Below are 26,072 nucleotides of genomic sequence, written 5' to 3'. Positions count from 1 at the left end.
CGGGGCAAGGGGACTCAGCCACGGCGGGGAGTGAGGTCACTGGGCTCAGCTGGAGAAAACGGCTGGTGATTGGTCCTGCGATGCACAGCCCCTCTCCCCTCCCTTCTAGCCCCTCCTACACCACAGCCTCCTGTCTGTCTTGATGTCCTAATTTCCGGGACCCTTCCCTTCTAAGTAAAACAGTGCATGGTACTTCTGAAAGTAGACTGGAGCCAGACTGGCCCTGGGGAACACACAAAGGACTAATAAACACAAGAAAATATACTTACTCAACGTCGCTAGGAACATAGGACATGGAAGCTGAAACAGCAAGAAGTTTCCAAGAAAGGTTTTATTTTTTAATGGAAAAAAAATCCTTTTTCTAAATTTGTATGCATAAGTTTTGTTCTTTAAATTTTTGAAATTAGTTTTTAATACAAGTTTTAAAGGTTCCTTTCCACGGACAGTTATTACAAAGTACTGGCTCTACTCCCCGTGCAGTACGGCACATCCTCGTAAGCTGCCTTAACGTGCAACAGTTTGGACCTCCCCCTCCCCCTCCCCCTCCCCACTGGTAATCATTAGTACTTTCTCTCTGACTGTGCGTCTGCTTCTTTCTTGTCGTGCTCACTAGTCTGTTGTATTTTTAGACTCCGCCTATAAGTGATACCACACCGCATTTGTGTCTCTCTGGCTGACTTATTTCACTTAGTGAAATAAACCAGCGGGAATGCATTCAGCATGCTTTTGAATCCGGTAAGATTTTTTTTCCCCCTCTCTGAGATTTTAATTCAGCTAATAACTCTTGCGGTTGCAAGCCATAAACGGTTGAAATTTCTGATATTTAGGAACCCTGGAGCAGTGACATGACACCAAAGTAGCAGCAAATCAGTACTTTAAAATACTCCAGCATATGCATATATATCTGAGTCGTCACTTTGCTGTACACCTGAAACTAACTACAACATCGTAAATCAACTCTACTTCAATTTAAAAATTAAATTAGATTAAAATACAAAATATAGAGAGGGACTCAAAGACAAAAGAAAAAAAATCCAAGTCAAGAAAAAAAAAAAAAAACCCCAGTACACCACAATACTAAAATTTTGACACTCTTACTGCAAGGACTACCACGCCCTTAGCCAGACTCTCTTCCAAAATGTCCGGATGGAAAGGGCCCGTGTGTCACAGGGCCACTTAGGCACGTGTTGCATTGTTTGCAGCAGACAAAGCTGTGTTCCGAGGAAACTCGAAAACTAAGATGGCTTTTACACGGTTGAAAGAACGTGGAACAAAAGAGGCAGGACTTGGTCAGAAGGACTCTGCTTTTCTCCGTTCACAGAACTGGAATCAATTTCATGTTTAAATGTTTCCCACAACAGTCAAATCGTTCTCAAATGTTTCGCAGAAGGCGGGCTGCCTGGCAACGCAGATGTGCTCTGGGGGGCTGGAGAGGGGCCCCAGGCAGGAAACATTCTTTCTTTCCTTCTTCCCAAGCAGAAAGAAAATTGTTCCTTTTCTCTCTTCCAGCAGAATACATTTAAAACGACAAGCTGGAGAAAAGGAAAACGAGCCTTTCCCGGGGACGCCTTCAGCAGGGAAGGCATTTTCAACACGAGTGTGGGAAAATGAGTCTCCAGAATTTTCTGCATTAGCTCCAAGTTGGCAGTCAAGGCAAACACCATCCTGCTGGACGGTCTCCTTCTCTTCAGGGTGAGTCTGGGGTCTGTGCAGTCATTCTCGAGGGTTCCACTTGACCCTGCAGATTGAAGCTCCGTTGGAAATGAAGAGCCAACAATTACGCAGGGCAAGCCAGGTATCTGGAAATTGCCTTTGAGGGGTTTTCGTATCCTCAGACACAAAAGGGATCAGGCGAAAAGAACCACACTCCCGAATATTCAATTATAACTGCACACACACAGGCTGCGCTCAGACATTAGCGGAATGGATTTGAGGGTGCAGGTCTGGACTCCCCAAACAGAGGAGGGTTTACCCTTCACGTCGCGAAGGCACACATTCTTATTCATAGCATCGCCTTTCCGCCGCGGGATGGAGCAATTCAAAAGAAGCAAGGCTGGCACAGTGGAAGGCTCTGAAATACATCGAGTGGCCCATCTTCTCTAGGGTGGGTTGAAGAATGGCCCTTCTCCCAATTCATGTCCATCTAGAACCTCAGAATGTGACCTCATTTGTAAACAGGGTCTTTGCAGATATAACTAGTTAAGGATCTCAAAATGAGATCCTTCTGGATTGGGGTGGGTCCTAAATCCAATGACTGGTTTGTTTTTTGTTTTGTAAATTTTTATTTTATATTGGACTACTGTTGATTTCCAATACTGTGCTAGTTTCAGGGGTACACGGCAAAGGGATTTAGTTGTACATATACACGTATCTATTCTTTTTCAAATTCTTTTCCCATTTAGCTTGTTACAGAATGTTGAGCAGAGATCCTTGTAAGAGATCCAGTAAGTCCTTGTTGGTTATTTTAAATATAGCAGTGTCTATATGTTAAACTTCCAATTTATCCCTGCCCCCCTTTCCCCTTTGGTAGCCATAAGTTTATTTTCTATGTCTGTGAGTCCGTTTCTGTTCTGTAAATAAGTTCATTTGTATCGTTGTTGTTCGATTCAGCTTATAAGCGGTATCATACGATATCTGAATGACAGGTTTCTTTATAAGAGGAAGGAGAGGGCAATTTGAGGCACAGACAGAGGAGGAACGGAGGGAAAACTGATGTGATGACAGGTTCAGAGTGTGGAGGCTTTTGACCACAAGCCAAGGAACCCTAAAGGTTGACAGCAGCCACCAGCGTCTGAAAGAGGCAAAGAAGGGCTCTTCTCTAGAGGCTTCCGAGGGAGCACGGCCCTGCCGGTGCCTTGATTTCAGACTTCTGGCTTCTAGAACCGTCAGAGAAAAAAATGTCTGTTGTTTAAAGCCATCCAGCTTGGTGCCATTTGTTACAGCAGCCCCGGGACGCTAACCCATTCGACTCTGAGGCCTGACTTACGGATCACGAGATGCAGCATGGCCACCTGCAGACACAAGCAGGTCCCCCCGCCTGCACGGCGAGGGCTGAGAAGCCATTCTGCTCGAAAGACTGTACATAAGCCCCGCGCTTCTGGCTCGTCTTCAAGACCAGTAAAGCTGGCTGTCACGGTCTGGGGCTGCAGAGCAGCAGCAGTTGTTGGCAGTTGAGAAGAGGCTGCTCCCTTTAGAAATGCACGTGAGAAGAATAAAAGAAACACACGGGATCCTGCTCCTGCTGCTCCCCTACCGGGTCCCATCATTTCCACTGCGGGGGGGCGCGCACATCGGACTGGCCGCTGCGTGGAGGTGGAGACCTGCGCGGACATAACACACTGCCCCGGCTGGATTCGGTGTTGGTCTGGGGTGGCCTCGGGGGCCGGTTCACTGAGACTACGGGGGGCTGCTGAGGACCTCTCGGCACTCGCCCACCTCCCGCATACAGCCGCACGTGTCTACACTGCCTGGCTAGCCCGTATTAGACGTCTGCTGTAAGCCAGCCCATCCCCGCTTTGGCCGTCCTCGTTCATCCGAAACACCGACGCGGCTTCTCATCGTGACGTGGTGCAAAGCATCACGAACGCTTTAGTGTCCGTGGGAAAGAGTCAACCGGTCGAGGTCCTAAGAGTGTTGCCACGTGCGGGAAAGGCAATGAGCATTTGATCACTTGAGGGAAAAAGCCTCAGTTAGGCTGGAGTCGTTGTTCTGAAAGTCGTTCCGTGTTTTAATGTGTGGTTAAGTTTAGAGGCCAGAAAGAAAGGTCCAGAGCAGCCATCCTGTCTCTCTCACACACACACCATCTACTGGGAGATATAATGGGACGGCCAAAAAGTTCGTTCGGGTTTTTCCATCCCATCTTACAATATATCCCTCTATATGCCTATGGTTTATACTTATATATAGTTTCTTTATAGATATAATTGTTTACAGATGTTTATATATAATACATATGGTTTATGTATATATATATATATATATAGGGCTTATTTCTATATTGTATACATGGTTTAGTTTTGCACAGCGTGTATTTTCGAAGTATACAGTTCAGCGGTGTTCAGTACGTTCTCAAAGCTGTACACGCCCATCTGCACTGTCTAATTCCGAAATATTTTCATCCCTCCAAACAGAAACCCCATACCCTCAGCAGCCATTCACCACTGGCCACCTATTTCACTGGGTCCTGGCAGCCACTACTCTACTGTCCTGTCTCTGTGGACTTGCCTATTCCAGATATTTCCTGTACATAGAGTCGTACCACATGGGATCCTCTGTGTCTGGCTCCATCCGCCCAGCGCCATGTTTTCAAGGCTCACCCACAATGGTAGCCCTTTACCAATACTTCATGCCTCTCTACGGCCATATTCTATGCCATTGTGGGACTATATCACAGTTCACTTATTCATTCACCCACTGATGGAACGTTGGGGCTGTCTCCATGTTTTGGCTGCTGTGAATAATGCCGCTACGACCATTTGTGTCTCTTGTGTATTTGTGTGTAATTAAGTGTAAGCAGACTTAGTAGTGAAGCTCTGTGATGGGCTTCGGTCTATCAGGAGAGAGATGCCCCATGAATCCCACCATCCACCCACCAGGGGGATCCTGAGACTCTGCCCTCTGCCCTGGGCTGGTTAGGAACAAGATTTGTCTGTAAAAGATGGACCTCACAAAATCCTTGTAGAGTTGGAGAGAGCCAGGCTCTGCACTTTACCTGCATTCCCTTGTTGTACGCTGAGGTTCTAGAAGTAAATCCACCTACAGATCTCATCCTGCTTAAAGAAAAATAATACTTCCCTAACCTTCTTCTTCCTTTAGCACATCTTCTTAAAAGCTTCTTGCCTGACTGCCCCCTTCATCCTTGTTGTTTATGTGTTGGAAAGGTGCTGGGAACACAGAGAAGCCCTTAAATGCACGTGACGTCGTGTTGATCAGGCTGGGGGACGTTAGTTATTGACAAGAATGACTGTGCGTACGCCTCCCAGCCACACCAGGACAGACGTAGTGAATCAGCAGGTCCCACGTCCAATAGCCAGGAGGGAACAGAACGACAGCCCTTGCACCCCAGCGGAGGGCTGCCTCACTCCCTGCTCCCTGAACGTGTGATCCTGCCTCTACCAAGCAAGGGCTTTTCGGACTGGATGCCTGGCAGAGCGTCATATTTCTTCTACTCCTTCTTTATTCTTCTGGGAGGATTACCTCGTGACTTCACCATGTTTTACTTAGAAAGGAAAAATCACCTCTTAGGATGGAAACCCTGAAGGCTCCATGATCACCAATGATACACAAACCTTACCCAGAAAAGGACAAAGCAGCCACGCCAATGGTTGTTCTGGTGTCCGTTCTTCCGGAGAGAAAGAGATGGAAAGATGTCTATTTCTGCTCACGGGGGTCAGGACTTGTTCTGAAGAGTCAGCTACCTTTGAGGGGAGGCGTGGTGGCCGGACCACCGGCTCACAGGACTTGGGATAAACTACCTGAGCTCGACAGAAATCCAGAAACACACGGACTCCAAGACAGGTGGTGCCAAGTACCTTGTTTTCTCTCCTCCTCAGGCACCTGTGAAGTAGTTTGGATCCTTTGATTTTTAATTGATTGTACTGATCAGACACTTAACTCTTGATGGGGAAGGAAGAGAATGAGCGAGTACACTGTCAGAAGAGAAACCGAGGAAACATGGTCTCCGCAGCTTGTGACTTTGGTCAGACGCCTAGCGTGAGCCAGACCGTTTCTTCATTTCCCACCCAAATCTCCGCACAGACCATCCAGATATCCATACCCTCTGCACATCAAAGGTGTAGACCAGTGGCTGTCAACTGGGGTGATTTTGTCCCTCAAGGGATATCTGTCAATGTCTGGAGACAATTTGGTTGTCACAACTGAAGAGAAGGCACCACTGCTAGTGTGGGTGGAGGCCAGAGATGCTGCTAAAGGTCCTACAATGCACAGGATGGCCTCACGGCAAAGAATGATCCAGCCCCCAACGCCCATCTTGCGGAGGTTGAGAAATCCTGATGTAGACTAACCCAGTTGGTAGGCTACTTATATTCTTTTCATTATGAGACTCGAGACGATTTGCTACGTGTAAGCTCATGGTAGCAGCGTAATGTAATCTTGTAAAGAGGAAAGACTCTTTATGACTGTCTTAGCGTCCCTAACTCCAATCACAAAGTTGTGGGGTTCTGAATTAGTTACGCTTGGAGGAGGACATCTCCCGACCATTTCTGTGAATTAGGGATTTCAAGTAAGCAAGCTTATTTTAAAAGGGCGAGGACCAGTGAACCACTGCCTTGGCCTCTTTAGGGATCAATTTCAGTTGCTTCCTGCTAGGATCAGAGGTGCCACAGTGTCCCCTCCTCTTCCCTTCAAAGACCTGCAAAGTAAAGAGTGATCTACCTGCCGAACACCTGCAACTTGAGATAATGTGACCATTGGTCCCAACACAGGCAGTAATTCCGCAAACGCAGTCTAAGATTGAGCTTTGAGTAAGAAGTGCGGTCCTCAGCATCCCGGGCTGTCAGCAGCATTCAGGTACGTGGAGATGGCATCGGGAACTGTCAGGACTGATGACCCCAACTGTCAATATGTTTTTGAAAACCCTCGGAATAGGGAATCATGCTTATGCTTGCTGTAAGGAATCTTGATATTATTTCAAGAAGATTCAGTTAGTAAGTCACGAAGGAAAACATCCACGAAAAGGCACATCGTGGAATAAATCTGACATTAGGTATTTGCTTTTGCATCGATTCAATAGATGTTTACTAGTCCTTGACTACTGGGTCGGCCAAAGAGTCCAATCCAGGTTTTCCCGTTAACATCTTCTGGAAAAATCCGAACGAACTGTTTGGCCAACCCAATATGTGCTAAGCCATATCCCAGGGGACAAGGGACTGATACCCATGCAACTGACCTACTTACAAGTATCTGTAAAACATATCCAGTTAGGTATTTTCCTTTACGTTGGCCATTATTTTATGTTTCTATTTTTCCAAAATAGGTTTCTAAAATAATGTTATATCCACAGGAAACAAAGCTTCAACCTCCACACCCTGACTGAGTCTCAGGAACCAATCTGATCATGAAGCAGGGATCGCCTTTGAATTAAATGCACGACATGGCTAAGGAAATGCAGGCTGCTTCCTCAAGCCTGTGGAAGACGGTAACGTTTGCGAAAACGATCTCAGAAAGGAGGCTTAGGCCAAGTGTCCATGTATGTTATTGGCCCTATGAAAATTCCCAAGAAGTTTGGGCTGTCTTCAAGCATCATAGCCTTGTCGGCAAAGCCATCTTCCAAGGAGGCGATGGAGAATGTCTTTGGATTTCACAGTCAGGAGGGGTGTAGCAAAGTCCCCCCCCACCCCCAAAAAAATCCCCCGTGAATTTTGCAGCTGGGTTCCAGTGATGGGCCAGATGGATTTCTCCTGTGATTGACTGAACCAGTGACCATCACTGGGGACAGCTAGATAAATGTGGATTTCCACGAGCTGCCACTTTTACTAGGAAGCAAGTGGTGTTTCCCAGACTTCAGTAAGCCTCATGCAAACTTCACTATTTTGCCATATCTGTGTACATCTTTTTGCATTTTCTTACTGGATATTTTTTTCCTTAGAATAAGTAATTTATAAATTAAAATTAATTTAAAATGAGATACGTTATCCGGAAAGAGAATACCTGCTTTACCCACAGCGTTCCCATACCAATCAGGGCGGCTGCATCCTTCATGCCCAATGTCCTGGCGTTATTCTTGACTCTGTTTCTCCTCCACCTCCTCTCTCCCCCCAGGACTCTGATCCGTGGGTGGAAAGAGCAGGAAGGCAGAAATAGGGCTACTGCCCTTCCCGACATCAAGCAACATGCATGTCGTTCCCACCCTCTGTGCTCCCAGAGCTCTTGTCATTATAAAACATTTTTTTTTTTTTTTTTTGCTCTTTAAACAAAAGCATGGTGAAGTGAGACTCAATACAGCCTTCAGAACAGACCTGGTAGCTGTTGTTTTATGCAAAGCACAATATCCTTTCACTGCTAAAATAGAATTCAATGCTTATTGAAGTTTTGATGGATGTTCCAAAACAACCCTTCATAGAAGCACTTTTATGTGCCAGATACGGTCGTAAGCATCTCACAAATAAATATTAGCCCACTGAATCTTCCCATCCCTATGGCAGTAGGTACCAGAATCTCATCTGAATTAGGAAACTAAGGCACGTGGAGATGAGGTGGCAGGTCTACAGTCACAAAGCCAGGAAGCAGAGACCAGAATTGAGGCCAGCTGGTTGCAGGCCCCGTATTCTCCCAAATCATCCTCAGCTTTGTGATGAAAAATACAGAGAACAGCTTCTCCTCTCCAATGAACCGGGTCTGAGTGCCCCATCTGCAGCGAAGGCCCTGCATCTTACACGTGGGGACCCAGTGGCTCAAGCATCCTCACCCCTCAAGCCTGCTGTGCTAAAGAGGGAAGCTAAGGATAAGTACAGTAGCAAGATACTCATGACTCTGGAATTTTAAAACTTGTTAGCAGTACGACTGATTCCCTGCCTTCTGTCCCCCTTTTCCAAAGCTCGGGGTTGATATATTTATTTCGCAATAGAAGGACGTGAGACCAGGGTGCTAACGGAGTCAGTGGAAATGAAACTCAAACCCTTCCAGATCAGTGTCTTTCCCCATCCAAGGCAGGAGGAAGCAAACCTGGATGCTTTTATCTCAATATCTGCTACCCTGGCCCTGCAGTTGTAAGGCTGACACTTGCATTAAGACACTGAGTTTATCCCTCCTCCCCCCCAAAGGCAGCAGGCACCAGGCTGACTATCCATCCGTGCAAATACAATGGGAATTTTTCCCACAGGGCACAGTTTATATTTGGTAGAAGATGCAGGACTGCCTAACGCCACTGAAAGTGATGCCGTAAAGCCCTTGATCATATCCCAAACCACTGTCAAAGAAGGATCTGGTAGAACGAGTCCACTTAAAAATTGAAAGAAAAAATTATAAGCATGATGACTAGGCCGACGCTTCAGAAGAGGATTATTCGAATCCGAAGGACTAAGAAATGCCTCAAGAAACTTATTAAGACCCTTGAAAATGGACCATTCTTACTATCAGACAACAAAATTTAAACCGAAACGAAACATGCTGTAAGATGCCATCATTCTATTTTGCAAACATTTTCCCAAGCCACTCAAGCAACATGTGATTAATTTTTTATTCTAAAAAGAACCAAAGCATAGCTGCAATTTACAACCTAAGTCCTTCTTAATGATACCAGCTAAAACCCCGCTATTTATCACCCTTATCTTTTAAACAAATCTCAAGCAAATAGTTTTTCATTTTTATGAAATCCTGGGCCACATTTTAAGAGGATTTGCTTCAGGTGGCTTTCCGCCCCATTATCAGTCATCCTCAGATAACAGGCGCTCCTGATCTAAACCTTCGAATCACTGTGCAGAGCAAGAGCCCATTACAAGTTCGGGGTGATCTGCTGAACCAACAGAGGTGATGGTAGGTGGGTTGTTCTGTAGTTGTTTCAATTTAGTTTTCTTTTTTTATGAGACGGAATACCTCTGCCGAAGAATCTTCCGTCGGGCAGACTCCCCGAATCATTGCTAAAGTGCCCTCACAAACTGGAGGAGTTGTTCCACCAGTAACTGGAAAGATTTAACCCCACCAAAAAAAAAAAAAAGATACCATCCTCGGCTTTTTTTTTTTTTTTCCACGTTTACACCCCAAGTGAGATAGCAGAGAGTGAGATATGCCTATGTCTTTTCTTGGGCCCCCTGAACATATACTTTGCCGTGCAACCAAGTATTTGCACATGTATAAAAAAATCTGAAGCTTAAAAAAAGTCATGTCCGTCTGCCAATGCAAAGGTAATGCAAGGTCAGAAGATAGTGGTTAAGGTAGTCTTGTTTCTTAGGGGTGCAATTCCGGCCCTCTTTCTCCCACCCCCTAATATACAGCGAAGCTGCTGAAAGCCTCTGTGGCCGGGTGCAGAACTTGGCTTCTACTTGGAAGCCGGACTCCGTCCCTGAAGGCGGTGGAGAAGGAATCTTCTCAAACCTGCACCCCACCTTCCCATCCGGCGTCACCGCAGGCACGCCCCAGACTACAGCGGGCACCTACCTCAAGATGAAGAAGTCCACGGTGGAATTGCTGGCCACGGTGACATAGGCAGTGACCACGTCTCCTTGCTTGGCCGGCCGGGAGGGCAGCCAGACGGTCACGTTGCCATCCAGGCGCAACTCGCTGAGCTGGGCGCTGTCCTGGGCCCGGTACAGGCCGACGGCCCCGACCCTCTGCAGGTGGGACGTGCTTCCCTCCAGCCCGTCCTTCCCGGGGCGGATGGCATTGCCCTTCCGGACGTCGCCGCCGGCACAGTCTCCGCGCTCGTCGCCGGGCTGCAGGGCGTAGTAGAGCTCCACGCGGCTGCCCTCGGGGGGCTCGGGCGCCTTCCTCCTCCCCGCGGCCGCCGCCACCGTGGGGGGCCCGAACCAGCCGGCCGGGAGCTCCAGCTGCGCCACGCACAGCCCCAGCGCCCCCTGCAGCCGGCAGCCGCCCCTCACCTCCCGGGTCTCCCGGAAGGCGAACACGCGCAGGCAGGGCAGCCGCTGCGCGGGGCCGGCGTCGCCCCAGTCCCTGCCCACCACGTGGAAGAGCACGTGCACGCGGGGCCGGCTCAGGGAGACCCTGTCCCGCAGGACGTGCGCTTTCAGCTTCCAGTTGAAACTAACCTTGTCGGTGGGACCCAGAAAGCCTGGAGTCGACATCAGGTCCGGGGGCACGACCTTTTCCACCGAAAAAGGCCCGTAGCTGGCATTTAAGATCGGGGGCCGCCTGGCTTTGTAGGGGAAGAAGGACTGGACTCGGGAGCGCAGGCTGGAGTTGCGTGTCGGGTCCTGGTTGGTCTCCTTCAGGAAGAAGGCGGTCTCCGCTCTGAGCACGTGGTAGGTCACGGGCAGGTAAGGGGGCAGCGAGGAGAGCCTCTGGATGTTGTCTGTGAGCCCACGGCCCTCGATCACTGCAGGGGGGAAAGAAAAAAAAAAAAGACAAAGGTGGGGTTGTTCCGGGCTCCTTAGAGGTCACTTCGCAACGAGGCGTAATTGACGAGCAATTTAGAAACGAGGGTAAACATTCTGCAGTCCACTTGGCTGGGATTTTCATGTTCCTTCGGGGATCAGCCAGTAAATGACTACATCCTCCGAAAATTACCTGCGTGTTATTAGGTCGAAACCTGTGAAAGGGAGATTTTTGTACATTAAGAATTGTTGAACAGTGGCCGTTTTATGGAGTCTGATCTAATGCTGGCAAGTGTAGGAGTGTCAAGTGGGTGTATTAATAACTTGCATGAGTTTCAAACTTTTTTTTTTTTTTTTTTTTTTTTTTTTTTTTTTTTTTTTTCAGTACGCGGGCCTCTCACTGCTGTGGCCTCTCCCGTTGCGGAGCACAGGCTCCGGACGCGCAGGCTCAGCGGCCACGGCTCACGGGCCCAGCCGCTCCGCGGCACGTGGGATCCTCCCGGACCGGGGCACGAACCCGCGTCCCCTGCATCGGCAGGCGGACTCTCAACCTCTGCGCCACCAGGGAAGCCCTCAAACATTTTTAATGACACTGGTACATGAAGAGAAAACCAGATCAGTGGACGAGAACAGTTCATAAATAAGCCCCTGTACATGTAGACATTTTGTATGTTTTAAAAGTGGCACCGCAAATCATGAGGCAGAGACAGACTTTAAACACTAGGACGACGGGTCAGCCGTTTGGCAAGAAGATACAATTCGGGCCATACCTCACACCATACACAAGAATGAACTTCAAATGGATCAGTGATCTAGATGTAAAAACATGCCATTTCTTCACTACTGAGTGAAAATGTGATTTCCTCTATAACCTGGGTCTAGGGAAAGCTCTCTAAGGATGACTCAAACGCCGAATGCAATTAAACAATGATAAACGTGCCTGTGTAAAAATTTTACAAGATCTTGCTCATAGCCAAAAATATCATAAAGTGGAAAAGAAAAACAGCAACCTGGGAGACATTGCAAACTGCTCACTTACGGCGCTCAACTCAGCCTGCAGGTGGGTTCTGCTTGGCCCACGGTATTTTAAAACATGGCTATGAATGGGAACCTTTCTTAAAAACTGGGGAGCATCTGGGTTTCCGGCTTCTCTGCAAACATGAGAGGAGTGCCAGCATGTAGGCTGTCTGCCCACCCGGCAACAGTAAGAGAACAGACCCAGCAAACCACCTTTGCTCAGTAACGTTTCCTGCCGGACCCTCAGGAGCATCCGAGTTTAAAAGCACCAGTTAGACTCTCCAGCCGGGTCGGTCTTTCTCTGTCCATCACCCACATCATGAGCAGTACAGCCAGCTGCCTCCTTGCGGATTGAAGGTTGCCCTCTAAAGCTTCCCCGTGGGTGGACACTACATTGTTGGGGGCTCGCTGCTCGCCCAGGGCACAAGAGGTTACTGCGCCCCAACCGCTAACTTTGCAAAGCCCAGGAAAGACCATCGCCTGGCCCTTGTCTTTCAGAACCAGACCAGAAAACCCACATAAGCCCCCATTGGTACACTGCGAGAGAACCTGGGCATTCCTCTCCCCTGATGCTCCAACCTCCCCTGCTGTCCCTGCTTCGAACTGCAGCCAGCACAGCCCATCCAGCCTATGGGGCTACCCCATGCCTCTCCCCTCTAGAACTTTCCCTAATCCTCTTCCTGGCCAGGATGCTGGCTAGCAGATCAAAGCTGCCTTTGGTGCTGCAGCCCAAGGGCCTTAGGTTGTCAAGATGGCTTTTCAAAGAAATAGCTTTCTCCCTTGTTCTTCGCCCAGAGGCGTTGTTCTGAGGTCACCGGTAACACGGGTACTTTGCCCCTCTCTCCTTAGGGATATTTTACTGCTTCCCTTTTAACCCACTCATTTCAGGACCAGGTTAAAACTCTCAGAAGGCCCTGCATAACATTCTAGGAAAGGTTCTGGCTCTATGTGTTTAAAGAAAATCATTGACTCTTTTTTTTTTTTTTTTTACATTTTTATTGGAGTATAATTGCTTTACGATGGAGTGTAAGTTTCTGCTTTATAACAAAGTGAATCAGTTATACATATACATATGTTCCCATATCTCTTCCCTCTTGCATCTCCCTCCCTCCCACCCTCCCTATCCCACCCCTCTAGGTGGTCACAAACCACCGAGCTGATCTCCCTGTGCTATGCGGCTGCTTCCCACTAGCTATCTATTTTACATTTGGTAGTGTATATACATCCATGCCACTCTCTCACTTTGCCACACTGACAAAGGATTAATCTCCAAGATTTACAAGCAGCTCATGCAGCTCAATAACAAAACAACAAACAACCCAATCCAAAAATGGGCAGAAGACCTAAATAGACATTTCTCCAAAGATATACAGATGGCCATCAAACACATGAAAGAATGTTCAACATCATTAATCATTAGAGAAATGCAAATCAAAACTACAATGAGGTATCATCTCACACCCGTCAGAATGGCCATCATCACAAAACCTAGAAACAATAAATGCTGGAGAGGGTGTGGAGAAAAGGGCACCCTCTTGCCCTGTTGATGGGAATGTAAATTGATACAGCCACTATGGAGAACAGTATGGAGGTTCCTTAAAAAACTACAAATAGAGCTACCATATGACCCCGCAATCCCACTCCTGGGCATATACCCTGAGAAAACCATAATTCAAGAAGAGTCATGTACCACAATGTTCACTGCAGCTCTATTTACAATAGCCAGGAGAGGGAAGCAACCTAAGTGTCCATCGACAGATGAACGGATAAAGAAGATGTGGCACACATACACAATGAAATATTACTCAGCCATCAAAAGAAACGAAATTGAGTTATTTGTAGTGAGGTGGATGGACCTAGAGTCTGTCATACAGAGTGAAGTAAGTCAGAGAGAGAAAAACAAACACTGTATGCTCACACATATATATGGAATCTAAGAAAAAAAACAAAAAAGGTCATGAAGAACCTAGGGGTAAGATGGGAATAAAGACGCAGACCTACTAGCGAATAGGTAATCATTGACTCTTTCAGCAACTTGTAGAATTGTGTCAAACCCAATGGACTAATTACTACATTTAACGCTTTTATTCTGATGTTTTCATCCCTCTCCAAAAAAGCTTTTAAACCTTGAAGGGTAGAGATTTAGAGACTCGTTGGTTTGGAAAAGGTAGTGGGCCAAGGACTCCCTGAGGGAACAAAGCAAGGATTCTCAAGCCCATCTGTGCCGGGCATGTTCCACAACAGGGAAGCTGGTCAACAAGCTTGCTCATCCTTCTTCACTCTTCTTGCACATAAACATTCATTTTTTCTCCTTTTCTCTGGTCTTTTTACTTTTAAGAAAATCCTACAAATGAACCTTTTGCTTTGAAGCAAATGCTGAGTTTATTTTCAATAAAATAAAGCTGAAGTGGGCATGCTGTCTTCTTATCTCTTCGCTTAGGATTCTTCCATTATTTAACTCCCTCTTTAGCTTTCGTATGGAACAAAAAGTGCCTAGCTCATAGCTTCCTGCTGAACTTAGTTCTGAGGTTTTCCCGTTCATGAGAGATTTAACTCAAGCCAAGAAGAGACAGACATTGTAAAGAAGGGAGTAGCATCTAGTATAGTGGTTAAAGACGTGACGTTTGGCCATAGAGATCTAGAGTTGATCTACTCAACACCCATGTGATCTTGGGCAAGTTCTTACCTTCTTGGACAGTTTCAGTTTCCAGAGATAAATGGCTGGATGGCTGGATGGAAGGATGGATCGATGGCTGGCTGGATGTTTGGATGGGTGGATGGATGGGTACACAGGTAGATAGACAGGTGGACAGATTTCATTATATAGGATCTAATAGCACCTGTTGTAGAGCAATTACAAAATGGATCCCACTCTCCTCCTCTTTCTACACCTTTTGTGTGTGACTTTGCAATTTTTTCCCTTCAAAATTAGGAGTCTATTGCCCCACTCCTTGAATCTAGGTTGGCCCTGAATTTTGCTCTGGTCAGCAGGCTATGGCAGAAGTGACAATGTGCCAATTCCAAGCTCAGGTTTCCACTAACTCTCTTTTGAATTTTCTGCAGAGACCATGTGAAGGAGAGCAGAGTTATTCCAGTGGAGGCCATCCCAAATCAGCCAACCCAGAGCCTTCAGCCACCCCCAAACAAGTGAGAGAGCCCAGCCAAAATTAGCCAAGTTCAGCCCAGATCGGTCACCCCTAGACTCATGAGAAATGAAAAGTGAACTAGGTCTCTAAATGTGGAGGTGGTTTTTTATGCAGCAACACCTGATGGGGTAACTAATACATATCAAGAGCTTTTTACCAAAGGTGAGAAACTAAACAAGTGCAGTGACACCAACATGAGACGTTCTCCTCCTCGAGGGAATGAGAGTAATTCAAAAAGAACTGAGAAGGCAATCACTCATTGGTAAGACTCCGGTGGTCTCCCAGTTTGTACGTGTACCTGCAATGCCCAACCTCACAGACGCTCACGCAAACGGCCCCCCGGAGCTGTGCAAGGCCCGTCTGCACACTCACGTGCTGCGACGCCACGTGGATCTCCCAAGCTCACCTCACATTTTGGGGAGCCCTCCTCTGGAAGATTAAGGGACCCGTGGTGGTTACCAGCCGTTGGGGTATGTCTCCTCACGCTCTATCTGCTGATTGCAAGGAAAGCATCCCACGGTTGCTGTGACCTAGTGAAACACAGACAGATATCCACCCTCTAATTCTGGTTCATTCGCTCATAGCAGCGTCTCCCAGAAAGATAGGATTATTGAGTAATTTTTACTCATCTGAAACAATACCCTTGGAAATGTCCGATGCTGGTTGCCTGCGGACGTGGAGAGGGGAAGAGGAGAGAAGTTGACAGCTGCACCTCTGCATCTGGCCTCCCAGCTGACAGCACGTTCATTTGCTGTCTCCCTTCCTGTTTATCCCTTTTCTTTATCTGTGCTTTGCCTGTCAGTGTTGGGATATCGTATCCTCCATCAGCCGTTCGTCAGAGAACTCTACTGCAAAGCTGGCTGCCGGAAATTGAGTTTTTGAGATTCTGAGATAGTGGACGCAGGAGGTGTCCATGGCACTTAGCACCCAGACAGAACACCACCAGGGGAAATGCCCCTTCAGCGAACATCACGTGCCACCTCCACCGCGATTCTCGCTTTGGGATGTGTTGGCCGAGATGGACTCTTTAGCATTGACTCTCTCCGAGCCGTGACATGAAGGATGGGTTGGGTCTCGGGAGGGTGAGTGGAATAGGGGAAGGATGGTGGGCGGGGTGGAGCGGGCGGAACGCAACACCAGGAAAGGGTCGGTGCAGGGGAAGCTCAGGAGCTGGGTGTGTGAGCGGTGGGAAGTTGGTCTAGCAAGCGGGGCCGGGGCCCGCTGTGGCCGGCCCTGAATGTGGTAAGCGATGGAGGCTCATGTGGTACTTCGGTGAAAATGCTATAGGTCCCGGTTTCCTGGTCAATTAAATAAGCTACAAACGAACCCCGCTGGAATACTCCAGATGCACCAGTGGTGCTGTTTGAGGATGTGCAAAGGTCCTTCCTAAAGAGTATCAGAGGTTCTCAACTAAGGGTGACTTTGCACCCTGGAGATGCCTGGCAGCGACTACAGGAGACATTTTTGATTTTCACAGCTGGGGGCTCCCGTCACCTAGTGGGGTGAGACTGGTGATGCTGAGAACATCCCACAATGCACGGGACGGCCCCCCGCCACACAGAATCGTCCGGTCCAAAACGCTGGTAGTGCCAAGGGTGAGAAACTCTGATCTAGCTGGATTCACAGCAGGTGTTCAGAGGTTTGTCACAGATGCCAAAGAGACAGCAGGAAGGATTGTAACCAAACCCTCTCCAGCCCAGTGAGAGGAATGCATTGCAGTGGTTAAGAGCATATTCCCAAAGCCAGACCACATCCAAAAATGAATCCGTCCCCAACCTACTAGGTAAGTTTTTGCTTTTGTTTTTGCAAATACCTTAAACTTCTGAGTTTGAGAATCTTCATCTTTGAAGTGGGAATCATATCAAAACCAATTCCCTTAGAGCAATAAAGAAAGTACCCAGCACCTAGAACATGCCTAATAATTGGGGAGAAGTTTCTGTTCCTGTTATTATCATTATTTACCATCATTTCAATCCTGTCGGTAAGTGATAGTAAAAAGGTTTTCAGGCTACAGCAACATGAAAAAAAGGAGGTGATTACCATAGTTCGTAAAAAAAAAAAAAAAAATTGGGTGACAGCCATGTGAGAAAAGAAATCTGAAATCAAGAGGGGTGGGCTCTTTTTATAACTTCAATGGCCTGTTCCGACATCTCCAGTCTACCTGTATGATATCAGAAACCTACGACACAGAAGCCTGCCTTTCCCCACAAGCCTCAAGGAAAACCCTGATTGGACTTTCCTTCCAAGTCGTCACAGCTTACTTGAAACACAAGCCGGCAGGAGTACTTTGAAGGTTTATTTTCTCTCTCCCCACCATTTGTGATTTATTAACATTGGCCAGACACAAAATGTCTCTCTCTGATAAATATGGTGCATTGTTACTTTTTTTCCCTTGAAACAAAAGGCACCTTGATAAATGGATTATTTGATTTCAATGCCTCTCCTGAACAAACCTGCCCCCAGTATCCTCTGCTGAAATTACATAGTGTGGTTTGCAATTTCGAAACAGTAAAACTCTCCTTTAAAGGAGCAGGTACTTATATTCCCCTTGGAGGCCATGGGGGGGGGTAATCCCCCCCTGTTCTCTGGTTAAAGTCCATACGCACTCTCAGGCACTCCCCAATCAGGCCCCTGGAAGTAGACCAAAGGAGACATGCCTTTCAAAGACAAACTCTCTAAAACACCCAGAATCTCATTATCAGCATGAGAATAGTGCCTTGGGTAGGCACAGAGGGAAATATTTGCCAGGCCAAGTTCTAAATCTAAAACGCAGTTTTTAACTGGGCTGCAATCGGCCAATGGCTTGATCTTGGCCACCGGCCCACAAGGCCGACCCCTACCCCTCCATCCCTGCCATGTGGCTCAGACCCCAGGGCCACGAGGGGCTCCCACTGGCTCGAGAAAGAGCTCCCCCCGTGAGACGATGTATGTATTCGTTTCCTATAGCCGCTGTAACACATTGCCACAAGCTTAGTAGTGTAAACCAACAGCAAAAAATATTTAGTTATAGTTCTGGAGGTCAGAAGTCTACCAAGAAGGGGTCGGCAGGGCAGCGATCCCCCGGGAGGCTTCAGGGGACAACCAGTTTCCAAGCCTTTTCCGTTCGTTGGAGGCGCCTGCGTTCCCTGGCTCCTGGCGGCTTCCTTCCTCTCTCTTCAAAGCCAGCAGCTTCTCCTCCCTCTGACCTCCGGCTTCCGTCTTATAAGGACCTTTGTGGTTACATCAGCCCATCTGGGTGATCTAGGACCATCTCCTCACCTCAAAATGTTCAACTGAATCACATCTGCTAAGTCCCTCTTGCCATGTACGGTCACACATTCACAGGCTCTGACAACTGAGAGACAGACATCTTTATGGGGGCGGACGGGGGTACCGTTCAGCCGACCAGAGGTGGCATTCGGGGTGTTTGCAGAGGCAGAGCTGGCTGTCACAGGACTAGAGGGAGGAAGACCACTGACGTTTAGAGAGCGGGGGGTCCAGCTCTGCTAGGTGCCCTGCAAGGCCTGAGATGGCCCCAGGCGACAAATAATTGCCCAGCTCCTGCACGACTTCTGACGGTTCCACTCACTGGACACTCACAAGGGTGAGAAACCTATTAGGACGACCCAATCCAAGAAGCTAATATCTCCACTAAGAATTCCGGGAGGGACAACAGTGGAGCCTGTGCATTTGCCAGTATCGCAATTACTGGGGTGCAGGTTGTACTTATTTATTTACGGCTGCGTTGGGTCTTCATTGCTGCGCGCGGGCTTTCTCTAGTTGCGGCGAGCGGGGGCTACTCTTCGTTGCGGTGCGTGGGCTTCTCATTGCGGTGGATTCTCTTGTTGTGGAGCACGGGCTCTAGGCGCGTGGGGTTCAGTAGTTGCGGCACATGGTGTCAGGAGTTGTGGCTCGCGGGCTCAGGAGTTGTGGCACACGGGCTTAGTTGCCCCGCGGCATGTGGGATCTTCCCAGACCAGGGCTCGAACCCGTGTCCCCTGCATTGGCAGGCAGATGATTAACCACTGCGCCACCAGGGAAATTCAGATTGTACTTTGATTTCATGAGACTTTACTAAAAACTTGTTTACCCTTTTGGCAAATTACATGAGCAATGCTCTATCTGTCTGTGAAATCCAAGTTGCCCAAAGAGCTATACCAGCCTGCACGTGTGGCTGACACATCCATGCTGACGCTAAATACAAGGGCAAGTATCTGACGACTTCATTTGACCTTCCCTATACGTACACATATTAAAATATTATTTTCCTGTCTGTTACTTTGGTCACATTTTTCATCTCTAGAACAGGGCACTACACTGATTTGTTTTTAATTATGTATATGGACAGTTTACAAGATTATGAATTTACTTTTATGATCTATAAAGCTAAGGGTTGAGAACCACTGGTCTAATCCAGGGGTTGGCACATTTCTTTCTTAAAGAACCATATAATAAACACTTTAGGCTTTGCAGCCTTAGCAGCAAAATCAATATTACAAAGCTATTAATAGCTATAAATAGCTATTAATAGCTATTTAAAATGTAACCATTTACATTTGTACTTTTTACCATTCTTACACGTTTACATCGCCCTGACTCAGCCTGTGGGCCACACAAAAATAGGTGGTGGGCTGGATTTGGCCCATGGTCCGATGTTTGCCAATCCCTGGTTTAAACCACACAGGGTAATTCCAGATCTGTTTCCAGCAACTGGTTCAATTCTGCACGGGCCCAAACCTGTGGTTCCCACCTAGGGGCAATTATGCCACCTGGGGGCCATCTGGAAATGTCTGGAAACCATCTTTTTCTTGATGCAGCTGTTTAATATATTTTTCTAATTAGGGTAACACTGGTTTATAATACTACATAAGTTTCATGTGTACAAGATTGTATTTTTACTTCTGTATACACTGCAACACGCTTACCACCGAAAACTGGTTTCTATCCGTCAGCACACAGTCAATCACCTTGACCGAGGTAGCCCCCCCCCCTCTGGTAACCACTACTCTGTCCTCTGTATCTACGTATTTGTTTTTGTTTGGTTTGGTCTGTTCGCTTATGCTGATTTCATGTTGCTTGGTTGGTGGGAAGGTAAACTGCTGCATCCACCATGGAAGACAGTATGGAGAGGCCTCAAAAAATTAAGAATAGAGCTGCTATATGATCCAGCTCTCCTACTTCTGGGTATTTATCCAAAGAATACAGAAACACTAGTTTGAAAAGACATCTGCACCCCTCTGTTCATTTTTTTTTTCACTGCTGCGGCCTCTCCCTTTGCGGAGCACAGGCTCCGGACGCGCAGGCTCAGCGGCCACGGCTCACGGGCCCAGCCGCTCCGCGGCACGTGGGATCCTCCCGGACCGGGGCACGAACCCGCGTCCCCCGCATCGGCAGGCGGGCTCTCAACCGCTGCGCCGCCAGGGGAGCCCCCTATGTTCATTTTGGCACCGTTTACAATAGCCAAGACATGGAAAACAACCTAAGTGCCCATCAGTGGGTAAATGGATAAAGAAGATGTGGTATCTATACATCTACCTATAGAGATAGACATTGACGTCTATGTAGATATCTATGTACCTGTGTATCTATAGATGTTTCTATCTAGATAGATAGCTACAAAAAAGGGAATACTCCTCATCCATAAAAAAGATGGGATCTTGCCATTTGAGACGACACAGACGCATCTCGAGAGTACCACGCTAAGTGAAACAAATCGGATGGTGAAAGGCGCGTACTGTATGATTTCACCCACGTGGAAACAGTTCCTCTGCCGCGGTTGGGGGCTTAGGATGCTTCCGGCCTCTAGTGGACGGATGCCAGGGACGCTTCTCAGTGCTCTCCATGTGCAGGACAGCTCCACAGCTCAGCATTAGCCCCGAAGGTCAACGGTACCGAGGGTGGGAAACCATGCCCTCGGACGCTCCGGGCCCAGGAGCTACAAGGGGAGGGGTTTGCTGGACTCCTGGGAGAGAAGCCCTCCCCCCACCAAGAGAACCATGGCAGCAAACGCCTTTCTTCCCAGAGGCAAGGGAAAGAGCAGTTCACCCCACTAATAGTGTCACCCGTCCTGAAACTGAGTGAAATCCCGAGACAAAGCCAGGATGGGGGAGGTACGGTGGCGGGATCCTGGGTCTGGACACCAAAGGGGGGGACCACTGAATACACACACCCTCCATCTTGCCTCTCCACTGCCTTCCTATTACGAGAACCAGGGCACAACCATAAGGTACACGGGTTTTCTCTCACTGTCAGCGGAAGGCTTCTAAGGTGATACAGGTTGGCTTCATCCGCGGAGGTGACTGGGCCTCACAAGTCATAGGAAGAAGGGATCAAGACACGTTTTCCGTCAAGGCCCCACACAGTAAATATTTTAGGCCCAATGGGCTGAATGCCCTCTGTTTCAACTACTCAACCCTTCTGTTACGGCAAAAGGGCCGCCGGAGACCAATGTAAACGCGGTAGTGCCGTGCTCCGATAAAACCTTACTTATGGACACTGAAATCGGAACTTCATAGAATTATGACGTCAGAAACATTCTTCTCCTTTAAATGTGCTTGTTTGCCAACCATTTAAAAATGTAAGAGTACTCTTAGTTCACAGGTCATCCAGACGGCAGTGGTGGCTGGAAGTGCCTGTGAGCCATTGTTTGCTGACCTCTGACCTCTGATATAGGCGAAGCCTTTCTAAGAGTTGGGTCTCATGCAGATGAGGACTTTCTTGGTGTTTCCTTCAGGGCTCTTTACAATCTGACAGAGATACCAGGTTTATTCATTGATCCAAATGTAAACATGCCTCTTAGGATATGCCCCCAAGACAGTTTGGAAAAGGATGCAAAAAACAGACAAAAAAAAGATTGGATTCCAACATCAGGAGAGATTTGGAGTTGCATAATGTAAGCATTTACAGCAGAATTTAAATAACTGCATTTGATGTTCACATAGCATATGGCTGGTTTGGGAATGTTTTGCTCTATCTATTCAAAGAGAGAAGCATCTATTTATCACAGATGGTGGTATTATTTATGACGGAACCTTACGTTAATCCTAAGAGTCCCAATTATCTCAATTCATGTAAATAAAAGGGAACAGCATTCCTGTTCTTTATGATGGTTTTTCCCCCTAAAAAATAAAGAGCTTATTTTTAATAGAGTCCACATATTTTGTTTCCCACTAATTACAGATAATTTTTAAAAAACCCTTCTGTAACCCACTGAGTCACCCTCATTTTTCTCCCAACATATGAGTCTCATTTGCCTGCTGGTTACAGCATCTGTAGTTTTGTTTGGTTACACCAGTATTTCAGATGATTATATTAATGAGGAGTCTTAGGCTACAAAGTAGAAAATGCTTTCCTGATGGCTGAGTAAACAAAAAAGAGGAAAGAATCCATCAGAAGATGAAAGCGTCTTCTCTTTCATTATATGTAATAGTTTTTAACTCTTCATATCGTGAAAGAAGACACTGAAACAGAGTTCTCCACAAAGGATGGAGAATTGAGAGGGGAGAATTCTGAACACTCAAGGGGAAAAAAGTGCCTCCGTTCACAGCTTAAGCCTGTCTGGGATGCACTTCCTGTCACTTTGAACTACCTGATCCTCAATTTCCTGTTTTTGATTGATGAGGCCGCTGAGCTTACAACTGTTCTTATTTAATATTGCAGGGGCAAGCCTTCGATCCTGGTCTTAACATTAATCTCAAAGAAAAAAAAAAAACCACTCCAACTGGGGGCGGATATTATGAGGAATGCTCTTCATTCAATAAATATTAACTGGGAATCTTTGGTGTGTCTTGCGCTGCCTGGCTTCTGTCAGGAATAATGTGTAGATAAATAAACTATGGTTATCAAGCCCATAGGACTTTAAGCCCAGGAGAGAAGACCGGCCACAGAAGGGAAGAAAGATAATGGGTAGAAATAAGGATGCCAGTGTGATACAATAGCTGACACGTGTGCCTTAGTGTCTGTTTACAGGGAGAAGGTGGTCCTGTGATGAGACGGTGCTTGAGAATTGGCCAGGCTGGGAAGGAAAGTGAGGCAGCCACCTTTGGACCCACACTCTGGAGGAGGTGTCTGCACGAGACAGTGAAGTTCCAGGGCGAGGGCATCACATTTTAACCACTCTTGAAGTTTCCGATTGCCGGCCCACAGTGATAAGGAAGGCAGACCAACTTTTCACTCAGTTTTGTTGTTGCTTTTGAATTTTTTATAGAATGTGGGCGCCCCTCTTGCCTTCTGCCAGGGTATACAGCTGGACCCTGGCGTTGAAGGCTAAGTTTGCAATTGTTCCAGAAAGAGGCACCTTCCTCTGGAAACTCGCAAACTTAAAAAGGCGTGTACAAAATGAACTTATCTACAAAACGGAAATAGAATCACCGATGTAGAAAACAATCTTATATGGTGACCAGGGGGTAAGGGGGGGAGGGGTAAATTGGCAGATTGGGATTGTGACAGACACACAGCTCTATATAAACTAGATCACTAATAAGGACCTACTGTAGAGCACAGGGAACCCTACTCAGTACTCTGTAATGACCTATATGGGAAAAGAATCTAAAAAAGAGTGCATACGTGTATATGTATAACTGATTCACTTTGCTGCACACCTGAAACTAACACAACATTGTAAATCAACTGTACTCCAATAAAAATTTAAAAAATAAAAGGGCATGTGCAAGACACAGAAGACAAACTTACGGTTACTAGGGGAAAGGGGTAGGGAGGGGCAAATTGGGAATGTAGGATTCACAGATACACACGACTATAGATAAAAGCGACAAACAACAAAGTCCTACCGTAGAGCACAGGGAACTATATTTGATATCTTATAATAACCTATAATGGAAAAGACTCTGAAAAGGAATAGAAATATATGCGTGTGTGTATATATATATATATATATAAAACTGAATCACTTTGCTGTACACCTGAAACACTGTAAATCAACTCTACTTCAATAAAAAAGTATGGAGCATATTAGAAAGCCACTGGGGAAGCCCCACCCAGACCCTCCCCTCTCTGGCCCGGGACAAAAGCCTTAGGCTGAAGAAGGAACAGCAAAACCATGCTCCCCAGAGAGCAGGGGTGCTGGGAGAAGGGGAGGGGACGTGGGGAGAGAAATAGCCTCTACCATCGGGGAGGGGCAGAGATGCCCCAACTACTAGGTTACGAGAACGAGTACTGTGTAGACAATTAGCATTCTCACACAGTCACACGCAAGTATCATGAAATCTTAAAATATTTACATCAGGCTTCCCTGGTGGCGCGGTGGTTGAGAGTCCGCCTGCCGATGCGGGGGAGGCGGGTTCGTGACCCGGTCCGGGAGGATCCCACGTGCCGCGGAGCGGCTGGGCCCGTGAGCCGTGGCCGCTGAGCCTGCGCGTCCGGAGCCTGTGCTCCGCGACGGGAGAGGCCACAACGGTGAGAGGCCCGCGTACCGCAAAAAAAAAAAAAAAAAAAAAATTTACATCAAAAATAATAACTGTATCAATATTGCTATTTATAAAAATTAACATATTTTAAACTTCACATAATAATTATGTTAAAATAAGAGCAAACTGAAACACACTATTCTATCTTCTATCTATACATACATACAAATGTTTAGGAGAAGTTTTTCATGATAATATCATACTTACAAAAGTGATTATTAATCTAAAGGGAGGTGAGATCTTTCGGAGGGTCACACATATCTTAGCTTTACTGGCTGTTTTCTTTTTTTTTATAAAATGAGAGCGTGTATTCACACATTACTTGTGCCATTAAAATGCTGTTTCAAGACAGCTTCCCTTGACAGCGGGGCTGCCATGATCTGACTTGGCCGACTGACAGCAAAGTACACGTATCAATAGTTCTGTGTGTGACGTCTCAAAAGGTGCATCATTTAAAGGTAGAATTACTCCGCCCCCCCCCCACCTTTCCTTGCGATTTCTTTTTTTTTTTTTAAGATTTTTTTGATGTGGACCATTTTTAAAGTCTTTATTGAATTTGTTACAATATTGCTTTTGTTTCATGTTTTGGTATTTTGGCCGCGAGGCATGTGGGATCTTAGCTCCCCGACCAGGGATCCAACCCACACCCACAGTATTGGAAGGCAAGGCAAAGTCTTAACCACTGGACTGCCAGGAAAGTCCCTTCTTTGCTATTTCTTCTAATATCCAACTTCAAAGGAGATGGAAAGTAGTGAGTTTCACATAAATACTTGTGCATCCAACATGCCTCAGCTTCATCCTAGGACCAGATGGGGGTCAGGAGATGCTGGGCTGACCAGACAATTTCCTCGTGAGCATCCCTGGTACCCATGTGGAGGTTTAATCCAAGTTGCACAGGTGTATCTGTTGCTTTATTTTTCTGCTAAACCTTTTTTTTTCCCTCCCTGTGTTATTAAAAGTCCTTGCGAAGTGCTCCCTTCCCTGCCTGTGGTGTTTTGAATAATAAATATGTCCACAGATTCCTTGATACTCCTGTCTTCAAGAGGCTGAGCTCTCACGGGCTGGGCTTAGTGACACCGGCAGTGTCTGGGCCCCTCTTGGCATCTTGAAGCATCATACCAACCTGGGCCACCAAACTTTGGACCATCGAAGACAAAACTAATTCCAAGACAGGAAAGGCTGCTGATTCCTAGACTCACGGTAAGGAAACCCATCCACTGTCAGCTTCCTTTCAGCAGGGGTTCGAGGGTCTTAGGAAGGAGAGGCAATTTTAAAGAGTAAAAGGAGGGAGCCCTGTGACCATGTCTGATTGACAAGTGCTGTACGAAGTTGGGAAATTTGAATCGGGGGAGACCTTCCAATCGATCTTTGGTACGTTTGACAGTCCTTGGTTGGCTGAAGGGGGCACGGGAGAAATTTGGGGACATTTCAGAAGAGGGAGTTTGTTCAATGTCACAGGCTGAGGGGGTTTTCTTGTCCGGTCATTTCCTGGATCAAGT

General features: G+C 47.0%; 1 protein-coding gene across 4 annotated transcripts in view; it reads right to left on the bottom strand.

Annotated features, from left to right (window-relative positions):
- TMEM132C (transmembrane protein 132C) overlaps positions 1–26,072 on the bottom strand; it is a 379,043-nt gene that overhangs the window by 236,493 nt on the left and 116,478 nt on the right. For all 4 annotated transcript variants that reach the window (XR_010836971.1, XM_059040009.2, XM_067015549.1 and 1 more), the window contains exon 2: positions 10,114–11,008. Coding sequence is in view for 3 of the 4 variants with exons in the window: in XM_059040009.2 (XP_058895992.1) it covers positions 10,114–11,008 (895 nt within the window). In the remaining variant the exon portion in view is untranslated. The remainder of the gene's footprint in view (positions 1–10,113; positions 11,009–26,072) is intronic.

The sequence above is a fragment of the Kogia breviceps genome, chromosome 15 (assembly GCF_026419965.1).
Source record: "Kogia breviceps isolate mKogBre1 chromosome 15, mKogBre1 haplotype 1, whole genome shotgun sequence".
NCBI classification, from domain to species: Eukaryota; Metazoa; Chordata; class Mammalia; order Artiodactyla; family Physeteridae; genus Kogia; species Kogia breviceps.
This window is presented reverse-complemented; position numbering and strand designations above follow the sequence as displayed.